Source organism: Pholcus phalangioides, unplaced genomic scaffold, assembly GCF_987345545.1.
Source record: "Pholcus phalangioides strain wild (caught in Gottingen) unplaced genomic scaffold, Ppha-v1.0 ptg000017l_1, whole genome shotgun sequence".
NCBI classification, from domain to species: Eukaryota; Metazoa; Arthropoda; class Arachnida; order Araneae; family Pholcidae; genus Pholcus; species Pholcus phalangioides.
In genome coordinates, this window is record NW_028301610.1 from 68,119,395 (window position 1) to 68,131,432 (window position 12,038).

The 12,038-nt window shown below is 35.0% G+C and overlaps 1 protein-coding gene across 1 annotated transcript in view; it reads right to left on the reverse strand.

The window, feature by feature from the left end:
- LOC149074677 (xibalbin-1-like) overlaps positions 1-12,038 on the reverse strand; it is a 50,289-nt gene that overhangs the window by 12,482 nt on the left and 25,769 nt on the right. Inside the window, exon 3 of the mRNA XM_089247141.1 lies at positions 1,089-1,143. Within this exon, the coding sequence (XP_089103267.1) occupies positions 1,089-1,143 (55 nt within the window). The remainder of the gene's footprint in view (positions 1-1,088; positions 1,144-12,038) is intronic.

The window sequence follows — 12,038 nt, forward strand, 5'->3', positions numbered from 1 at the left end:
CGATCGTACGACAATATAACGAACTCGCATTTAACAAATTTTTTGATTTAATGTGCTTTTACAAGTTTATGTGCGTATAAAATAATATCACAATACAACGAACCCCTATTTAACGAATTTTACAATAGAATCTCAATATAAAGAACTCAAAACAAATTTTACGATTTTGAGAAATTCATCCAACATACTGTTGAGAATCATTTGGAATTTTTTTTTCATATTTACCAAATTCACCGGTAAAAGCGATAAATCTCAAGTGTTTCTCAAATTTACCAGGTACGCTTGCGTGTTAGGCCGGGATTACACTATAAAGTTTTATAAAACTTGACAAAAGGAACCAATAGTATTATCATTTGCATTTAATCGAATGTAACCGATAATCTCTTATTGGTTGCATTTTTCAAGTTTTATAAAAGAACTTTTATCAAACTGCTATAGTGTAATACCGGCTTTATGTATAATCTTCGGTAAAAGTGATAATTTTTTCGGTATTTATCAAAATCTTTGCCAACGACGTTTGGGTATTATGCATAATCGAAGGTAAAAGTAATAACTTTATCAAACTTACGGAGATGATTGACGATTATGCATAATAATCGATTAATTATGCATAATAACCGATTTACCACACCGTAACATATATAAAATGTAATACGTTTATCAATCTTTTTCATGCCAACACCATAAGGCAGGGTGCACGCTGCGCTGGTGCCATACTGCAAGTGATGTAGCATGCAACTCGACCTGGAGTAGTTAAAAACCTGAATTTCAACCAATCCGTGTGGAGTTGCAGGCCGCTTCGCTTCTTGCAATATCGTGTTGGCCAACCAAGTACTCTACCAACTAAACTATTGTGACATACATAAAAAATCAGGCACAATACGTGATACGCGCTCAGACTGTTAGGTACACGCATTCCGGCACAACTCACTAGGTATCAAATTGTCCATGGCGATAGACCTGAGTTGTGCACGGTTTGAAAGAAATTAAGTATCGCGTTAGCATTCACCCTGCCTCATCCAGCAGCAAATTTTCTGCCTAAGACAGTTTTTAAAGGGTAGTCTGTATAATATTATGAGCTTACTTACTTTTCGTATTCTTCAATATCTCCCAGCTTCTCTCCGTATCCATTCACATCATCAACTGCAATTAAAATTTAAATCAATTTCAATCATTTTAAATGCATTTTTCATTATACTTTCGCTCATCAATTTTATGGAATGCCAAAAAAGAAAATGAACACGAGTATGGCATTAGTTGAATACATAAAACACAAAAATGAGAATAAAGCTGTTTAAAATGTATGCTAGTAAATGTTTCAAATACAAATACAACGCCACAACAGGCAAATTGCCCAACGAGGTGGCTGACTTAAGAACATCATGGATCCCCGAGCCATTTTTTGGAGGCCCTACCTACTACTGCTACACCCCGCCCACACACCCCCCCCCCGCGGAACCCCCAACGAATCGGTACATGCGGGAATGTGCGTGTACGTGTAGTGAAACATGACGTGAAGTTTTTTGTTTCTCTGTAATGCTTGTTATGTGTAGTGCTGCCATCTGCTGCCAGTTTTTCTAACCATGAGTGAAGTGTTAAGATTGAATGATTTATCGTTGTAGTAATGTTGCTCTCTGTGGCGAGATTTTCATAATGAATAATACAACAATACTAATGCAGTGATACCTCATCTAACGAAGATAATTCGCTCTGGAATCGCATTCGTTTGCCTAAACACGATTTTCTTCCATGGCCGAAGCAGAGGCGTCGCAAGTACGTATTTTAGACCTGTGGATACGCGACTTGATCTTCATACATAGGCGTACGCATAATTTTCTCGGGGGGGGGGTTACGTTTTTTCCTGCAAAATAACTATAATCCCGGCTTGAGGGAGGGGAGGTTAGAACCCCAAAACCCCCCTTTGCGTATGCCAATTCTTCATATATATATAGGGAATTTTGATATCTGAATTAATTGAAGGATAAAAATGGAATGAACACGCACTGTGCAAAGTGCCAAAATTTTTTTTTTCAAATACTTTTTCACGTTAAAGTGTCGAATGAGCAATGCTTAATAACAGTAGTTCCCAAAGTGGGGGTCACGTCAGTGAACTGGGCGGGGTCGAGAGAGATTCTCCAAAATAAGAAATTCATTTTTGTTTTAAAAATATGTCAAAACTAAAAACTCCTTTACTCAGCTGAGCTAATTATTATGTATCGTGCAATGTAATTTTATCAAATCTTGTACAATAATCAATATATCAAAATAATACTTACACAGGGTGACTGAGAGAGAATAGAAATTTCAAAATTGTATACTGTTTCTTAAAAATTAAAAACACAGAATGATAAGTAATATATGTAAATATAAAGAGGAAAATGTGTCTACTTTTTTCATGATCAATTTTTGTTAATGGTCGATTTTAAGTATCGAATCATTTTGAAATCAGACGATTTCTTCTTAGGGGCCATTTAAGTATTATGTCGGCAGATTTTTTGCCATTTTTGAACCCCTCCCCCCTTGTCAGCAAAAGTTAGCATAACACTGACCCTCTCCCCTCCCAGCACAATTTCGTCAGCAGCTTAGAATATTTCATATCTTCAAAAAGGGTGGTTGATGACGTAAGCCAGTGTTTCTTAACCTTTTTCAACTCATGGCCCCTGATGGATCACATTTTTTTCTCGTGGCCCCCTGTCCTATCCAGGGCCCCCCCCCCGACCCTCATCCAAGAGTGAAATTCTTTCTATTCTTTTATTATGCATGAAATTTTAATAAATCAGGCCAATCTCTAGAATCCTGGCTCGGCCCTCCATACTAAGCTGGTACTAGATTTGATACTATGATTTTCACATGTAATGTGTTCTTACATATGAAAATCTCATACAGTACCAGATCTCATATAGTGCAGTCCCTCTCCCTCCATTATAGACATGAAGACCCTGGTCATGCCCACATAGACCCAAGGGTTACGATGCCCCTGGTTCTATGGACGGATCTGATGAATTCTAAAAGTAGTAACATTTTTCAACCCCGTTTCACTTTTAAAGCTTTTCTCTTCACAGCTCTCTGACTCCCTTCACCACCTGTCGTGGATCACCTTTCTTCTGATTTTCTCCCGTGGCCCCCCTAGAATATCCCAGGACCGCAAGGGGGCCATATGGCCCCAGGTTGAGAACCACTGACGTAAGCAACCTTCAAACCCCCCTCCCCCTTGTCATCAAAAGTCAGCAAATCAGAAGCCCCTCTCGATGCTGACGTAATACTTGAATGACCCCTTAATCATCCTGTATACGAGAATCAAGGTACTTAGGGGAGAGCGGGGTTATACCGAATAGCGGGGAATTCCGAACACCGTTTTTCTCGGTCACTGTTTCAATATAGAGGGGTCTGATTAGTGTTGCAGCTCGACGGCGTCCACCGTAAACTCATTGAGCGGGCGAATGTCTTTCTAGCTGTGTTTTTTTTAGTGAATTGGTGCTAATTTGGATAAGAGATAAGTAAAATACGTTCGCGTTTAGAGTAGTGAGCTTGGCATCATTTAGATTCTACGTTTCTTTAGATACTTATTAAGTAGGAAGAACGTTTGGTTGTGCTATGTACGTTTTGAAGTTAAATTGAGAAATTGCCACGAGGTGTCGTTTGGGGCAATTACGAACGCTGTTTAGTGGTATAGAAACTGCAGAAATTTTTTATTTGTGATTTTTGCAGGCAGCGTTAGGTTCTAAGCCAGTTTCAACTCTGCCATTGATTGCTATTTTTTAAGAACATAGATGCAAATTTTACTTACATTTTTAGAACATGAAAGGTATTCATATCGATTAAAAATGATTACTAGCTTTATGTTCACCTTAGCTGTATATTTGCACTGGAACAATTGATTCTAGAGTTAATTGTCATTTAAGTAATTAAATTAGTTAATATCATTAAAAAGCTACGTAATGGAAGCTACATTCCTTACTTAGCTATTTCTTACTTAACTGACCCCGTTCGGTATCGCTCCGACTAACGGGGCATAAGCTCTAACAAAAAAAATTTTCTATGAAAACTTCAACTATAATATAAAGTCAAATGTTTTGTGGTTTTTAAACGGTATCTACCTACATATAGTAAATTTTTTCATGAACTATAGCAAATAATTGAGTAATCAGAGATTTCCCTTAAGTGTTCGGCATTACCCCACTCTCCCCTACACCTCGCTGCATTTCCATCTTGCATAAGGAACACTACGTAAAAAACAAAATAAATATCGATATAATATTGAAAAAAAGTATCGAATGTCATTAAAAGTCAATATCGCTTAATTAAAACCGAAACATGCGTTCTGAAAAGTGCTTTCAAGGCAGCACATTTACTAGCAAAAAACCGGGACATATGATCGATTTATGTAGGGGGTTGCCGATACATTTTTTGGTAAGCGCTTCAAAAAGTTTGGGAATCGCTGCTTTATAATTTTGTCAACGTGAAGACTGTTTGGTAGTCCTCTAAAGTGGTTCAAAAGAACGTGTTAAGAGGTTAGAAATGCGAACGTTCCTACGGGCTGAAATGACAGGTTTTTTTTTGCGATTTCCCAATATGTTCACTTTTGGTACTTAAATGTTCAACACTTTCATCGTTCAATTCTGTGAATGCTCATTCTGGTGCTACAAAATAGTGTGAGTGCTCGAGCACCCGCTGCTCCTCCGACTCCGACGTCACTAGACCGATGGCTGAGATAAACAACTCCCCCAATCAAATGAAATCGAATTTAATCTTTTGTTTGGCGATGTTGCTCTCAAACAAGCAGCATTGTTTTGGAACAGTGTGATTTCGTTTTTGGAAAGCAGATGCCAATCTTTGGAAGGTATTCATGCGAACCATGCCCGTTCGTGAACCTCACAATTTACCTATAAATAAATCGAGGACATTTGCTGTAAAATCCTCTAACTACTGGAAATCATGTCCTGTATGCAAAATGGAACATTCCATTTGTAATTATTCAGCGTTTCATAAGCTAAGCGTTAATGAGAGGCAAAATATAGTGAAAAAGAAACACCTGCATTTCAATTGTCTGAATGACTCCCATATAGTAGTTGAATGCATGTCTAAGGGCTGTAACATCTGTGGTTACAAAAATCTCACCCTCCTTCATAGAGTTAAAAGAAATGACTCTCATTAGAAGACAAAAGAAGAACAAGCATCAAACGTACTCCCTCCCGTTTGCCCGTTTAGATATAGGAGAAGTCCGTCGCACGGCGACCCTCATAAATAGAACCCCTCCACAAGTGACAAATAACTACGTTCCGCTGGCTACTGCAGTGGTACAGTCAAACCTCATTAGTGCGTCACACGGGTAATACGTCTCTCCGCTTACCGGGTCACTTTTTTGAAATCCCAATTGTCTTTTATAGGGTTCTACTGTCATTAAACTCCTAATAATACGTCACTCCCCTCCGCTTAAGGAGTCACTTTTGTGAAATCCCTCTTTCGAAAATTACCATTAAAATCGGGAACTCTTCGTACAATATACAGGATAAGTTCAACGTTCACTCTTACTACGTCAAATACCTATCTAACAATTCAAGCAGAAGCCACTTGAAGCCTCCTCCATCTCCCCCTTCCTCCTTTCACTGTAGGCTTGTTGACAGATTCTTTCAACAGTGAGCTACTTCTTATTTGAGAATGGTTGCAGCGGGCATGTTTTTTTCCCCTTGGCTAGTTTTGGTTCTTTTTTTTTTTTTTTTAATTGAACAAACAGCACAATGGACAAAACAGACAAAAAAAAAATTAAACAAACACTTTTCGACCCAAAGAGATATAAATAACCTTCCATGGGTCGTATTGATACATTACATAAAGAATTTCTGGCAACATACATAGATATATTTCACTACAATTGCTGCAGGCAAGTCACTACTTTAAAATGTTAAACTATAGTCTAATGTGTCGAAATACAGATATATTTTCTTACACAACAAAGATATAAACAAATTTTACTCCTTATATCATTTGCAATTTCATTAACTATCGAACGAAACGAACCGCTCCATATCTGCTATTTCCAGTATACGATCTTTTATAGCCTTTTTAAATATATAAAATGATTGCTGTTGTCTAATAATAACATCAAATTCTCTACATATTCTTGGAGCAAGAAAACATATTGATTTTTTGAAAATTGTTTTTTTAGGTAATGGTATTTGATATAAATATTGTGATCTCATAGTGCTTCTTTGTATATTCGCTCTGGGATACCAATCAGGATTCTTATAGATGAATACTAAAACTTTATACAGATAAAGTTGCCGTGTATTAAATTGGATTAATGATATTTTATTTTGTGAAGAACTGTTAGTTTGTATAATGTCACGTCGCAAACAGCATAAAGATTATCTATAGATTGAATTTTTATATGTCCCCCCCCCCAAACTTGTAGTCCATATAAAATATGTGGGAACACCCATGCAAAAAACACTTCTTTCAAACTTTGGTGTGAGATGATAGCCTTTAATTTACACGTCATTGCTGTAACTGCTCGTAATTTATTAAAAACTTGATCAGTATGATCTTTCCATTTTAGGTTAGATGAAATAATGATTCCAAGATATTTATAATGCTGTACTCTTTCAATGTATGAACAGTTACATATAGTATTTGAAAGAAAGTCGTTACATTCATGAAATTTCATTAAATCTGTCTGTGTGCTTGAGTTAGTTAAATTAAAAAGAACCCATTTAGTTTTGCTACCATTTAGCCTAAGTCGAAGGTTTCGAATTCTTTTATTTATTGCATGGATGTCTTTTTCCAAATTTTTTATCAGTTCTTCAGTTGTTTCAGCGGAGGAAACCAGAACTGTATCATCTGCGAATGAAACAAGTTGACCGGAAATGTTGATATTAGGAATTTCATTAATGTAAATAGAAAAAAGTATTGGGCCCAGGACAGATCCCTGAGGTACGCCTGTATCTATTGCCCTTATCTGACTTGTCGCATTGCCTACTTTAACGGTCTGTTTCTTATTTGTTATAAAAGATCTGAACCAATCGAGCGGGAGCCCTCTTACTCCAATATTTTTTAGTTTTTCCAGTAAGATATCCCAGTTAACTGCATCAAACGCTTTACTGATATCTATAAATGCAGCTGGTACTTTTTTGTTATTATTTATTTTATTTTGTATATAGTCCGTTGATCTCATCATAGCTATTTCAGTATTTATTTTTTCCCTGAAACCAAATTGATGATGTGAGTAGTAGGCAATGGCGTGTAAATAACTATTAAGTTGTCGTTTTACCCATTTCTCTAATAATTTCGACATAATAGGTAAAATCGAAATTGGTCTGTAATTGTTCATGTCATCTTTATTACCTTTCTTGTATATAGGCGTAACAATCGACGTTTTTAGTTCATTATAAACTATTCCAGTATCTGATTTATTAATCAGATGGGTTATTAGTGATGGGTGGTGACGATAGATAATTTTAATCATTCTTGGTCTCAGACCATCACTTCCTGCCGGCTTATTAATATTAATTGAGTTAACCAAGCTTTCCGTTTGTGGCAAGTCAATTTCGTGAAGAACAATTGAATGAAGTGATTTGTGAATCAAAGTGTCACAGTTAATAACAGTATTTGACTTGGCTCAGATCGTGGCATCAGATATCGCAACTTTTTACGGGTGATACTTTCTCGGGACTTTGCTTAATTTTTGACATGAAATGTTTTTCACGGGACCACCCTTTTCATTAAAGGTTATGATGAGTTTTAAAACAGTGTGTATTTATTCATGGTATCGACTAACCCTTTGCAACATGAATGACGTATCTGAATTCTGCACGTTATTTGGATACTTTTTCTGATTGGAAGTATGCCTCTAGGTAGTATAATTAAACTGATCCTACTCACAGCTTAATTATACTGACACTACTCTGATCTATGTAGCGCCCGTTGGGGGGGACGTATTTCATTGAAACTTGGTACATAAGTAATCTGGACCATAGGAAAGAAATAACTGTGATAAAAAAAGTGTCACTTTTTCACCTGGTGGTCAAAAATCAAACTATTATTTTATTGCCTTTTTCTTTTTTCCCACAGTCCATATATCCTATATGCCAAGTTTCATCAAAATACCTCCATCAGAATAGGCGCTACATACGTCTGAGTAGAGCCAGTTTATTTGTAATAACCCTGTATAATGCTATTCCAGTGGCAAAGTTCTGGCGTGTATAATATGCTATTCATTTGCACGCCTCTCTCACTTGTTCGGCTTTTGTCCTAGTTCCCTTACACCGACCAATAAGTGAGAGATCAACGTAATGTCCTTAGGTAAGAAAAATACAGCATTCAATACGAAATACGAAGAGAAAAATTAATTTTACTTGGTGTTATTTTTCCCTTACATTTTTACTAATGTATATCCTCCACTTTATGAAACGAATAATATTCTTTGTTTTTCTTCTTTTTTTTTATCAAAGAAATGTACTAGCATACATATACAAATAGAGACAACTTTTCATCCAAGGTGAACATGACTGTCATATACTGGATGATGGGTTATTAAAAAAAAAAAGTACAACGTGTGAGGGGGGAAATACCTATATATAAATACCTTTACATAAACGCAAATATAAATGGGGAGGGAAATTGATAGTTGAATATCAAATAGATGGGTGAAGGAAGAAAAACAAAAATTAAAAGTAACATCATTGTGGCAACGCATGGCGGGTGCATTTTAAATATCAAATTTAGAGATAATAAATATGATTTGAATAATTGAGCTACTGTCAGAAAGGCAAAATATTTAAAATGTTGATAAATATAATGGGAGAAAATCAATTACTTTAATTAGTGTGAGGGGCGATTTCTTTAAAAAAACAAAAGACTAAAAGTGCACGGAGATATCATCAATAGACAATAAATATCTTTTGAGGTACTTCTTGTACGTGTAAAGAGAGGAAGCATTCCTAATTTCAATGGGTAGAGAGTTATAAAACTTAGGTATTAGGTAAGAGAAATGAATTTTTTTTATGTTTTTGTGAACAATTGGAAAAGAATATGTAGCGTTACGCCTAGCAGAAGATCGAGGGGATATTAATGGTAGGGAGTATTGACGTTTAAAGAGAAGTAACAGGGATTTATAAAAATATAAGTATCTAAGTGGTAGAATTTCTATATTTTTAAGAGAGTGATGGAAGGACTATAATAGTCATTAAAAATTAGCCTTATAATTTTCTTCTGTAGTGATATAATAGGTTTTAAGTTAGTCAAATAGTCACTACCCCAAATAGGTAAATGGAATAGTGAGTAGTAGAGAGTGATTAAAAAAGAGCGATTAACAAAATATTTTAGAAAATAAAATTTATAGATTGTAAATCTTAATTTTATTTGTAGATTATGAACATGGGATTTCCATTTTATGTCAGAGTCAATAAAATTACCCAGACATTTTATAGTATTCACTTGTTCTAATTTGTGACAATTACAATCAGTGTTAATGTTACATACAGGTTTATGAATCAAAGTCAATATTCAAGGCAGGAATGTTACGTAAAGAAAAGTTAATATATTTAGTTTTAGATCATTTGCATGAAACCAGTCTTTAATTTTTATCACGTCAGAATTTACTGTAATTTGGAGAGATTCATAGGTAGCAGCAGAATAAAGTATGACTGTATCATCCGCAAACGTGATTATCTTGCCATCAATTTTTAGATTACATAAATCATTTATAAATATATCAAAGAGAAGGGGCCCAAGAACAGATCCCTGGGGGACTCCTCGGTTAACCCCTAAAAATTTACTGGAATGAGAGCCACATCTTACTCTCTGAGATCTGTTCCTCAGATATGACACTAAGAGATTTAGGGGGATGTCTCTAATTCCACATGCCTCAAGCTTATATTGAAGGGTTTCCATGATTAACACTGTCAAAGGCTTTTCTTATGTCTAGGAACACAGCTATGGTTTTTCTAGATTTGTCAAGATTGTGTATTACGCATGTACTAAAATCTAGTAAAGCAATTTCAGTGTTATGATTAGCAAGAAACCCATGTTGATTAGGAGAAAAAAAATTAGTATGAGAGAGAAATGATAGTATTCTTTTTTTATAACAGTTTCAAAAATCTTGGAAATAGGCCTATAATTACTTAAATCATTACGATTTCCTGATTTGAAAATTGGGAAAACAGTGGCAGTTTTCGAAGAGTTAGGATAAACACAGTTTAGTATGCAGTTATTTATCAAATCAGTAAGTATTATAATTAAATGGTAAGGAAAACATTTAAGAATCAATGAATTAATCATATCATCACTAGAAACCGAATGAGATAACCGATTTATAATAGAAATCATTTCTTCTGGGTAAGTTGGGGAGATGAAAAAAGATCTGTTAGAATAGGGGACATATTTTTTGTAGTTATCCGACGGTGAAATGGGTGATGAAACAATGTTTATAAAATGATCGTTAAACTTATCAGGAAGCACTTGGGGTTCAATGTTATCGGGGAGGGGATTGCTACGATTTTTACCAATTATGTTATCAATAAACTTCCATCGTTTGAAAGGAGAATCACATTTTGAAAACTGTTGAGAGAAGCAAAATTGTTTAGAAATTTTGATTTTGTATTTTAGGTAATGTGCGACATTATAATATGCAGTACTAACCTCCTGATCATATGGATATTTTTTAGTTTTAAAATATAGTTTCTGTTTTATTTTAATTAAATGTTTTATCTCTGATGTAAACCAAGTTTTATCAGTCCGTCTGGAAAGGTTAATATCACGATATGATGTATGGTTTCAAGTTTAACAATAAATTCATCAAAAGCACCATCACTTTGGGAATTATTTATGCAAAGTGTATAATTCTGTAGATATAGCTTGAGTTGGGAATAATTGATAAATTTTTTTCTATAAACATTGAATTTTTGTACCGGACCAGAATTAATATTAGAGTATGATAATTTACATAGAGTCGGGTAATGATCGGTCAAATCCGTTTCTCAGACTACAGATTCAGAAAACAAAAACCGTGAAGAATTTCTTATAAAAATGTGATCAATGCATGACTTAGAGGAAGGTCTGGTGATTTGAGATATCATAGGTAAAAAACCATTGCTTGACAGAAGATCGAGATATTCATAATGATTAGTGTTAATTTGATCCAATATGTTTATGTTAATATCACCAATAATAATTACATCACGGTTTTTTATATTACCCAATAAAATTTCAAACTCCTGGAGAAAATCTGAAACAGTGATGGCATGAGACCTATAAATACAGGTTATTAATAAATTAATTGAAGGCTCGAGTAGCTGAACAATTTCAGCAGTATTAATTTGTACTGGGTCAGTCAAGACAAATCCAAGGCAGGTATTCGAGAATATGCGCACACCACCAGAGTTATTTTAGGATCTGCAGCATGAAAATTTCTGGAAGCCATTGATTTCAAAAAGTTTTAGCTCTCCTCACTCACCCATATCTCAGACAAGATTAATAAATCAATGTTATCAACAAAATCATCAATCAAAGCAATCAAAAAATCAAAATTAGCTCTAAGGCTACGAATATCAAAATGAATGATGTTAAGTTCAGTAATCGAGTTAACAGGATGATTGGTGACATTACATTTTCCTAAAAACTTTTGAAGTTCATGTGGGGTGCAGATACTATGACAGTTTAAATCCATAATATTATTTTATATGAGTTAATCAGTGAGAATACCTGTCTATAAATATAAAGTCAATAAAATAAATTCTCAATCAGACCAGAGATTGCCAGGAGGAGATTGTGACCTTAAGGGGTTAAATCACCCATAACATTTTTTGCAGTGTCAATCATATCTATACCCGGAATTTGATTGCTAATAATCGGATCCCATGCAGATGAACTATTCGTATTCTTGTTAAGAATAGACGGAGAGATGTTAGACGTAGTTGTGTCTTCACTCATAGTAGCAATTGGATCGAGACATGTAAATACAGCATTTGTTGAAGCTGAGGCAGTCTGAACATTTCCAATTATTGACTGGTTTACGCAACTTTCTGAATGCGGGTTCAGCATAG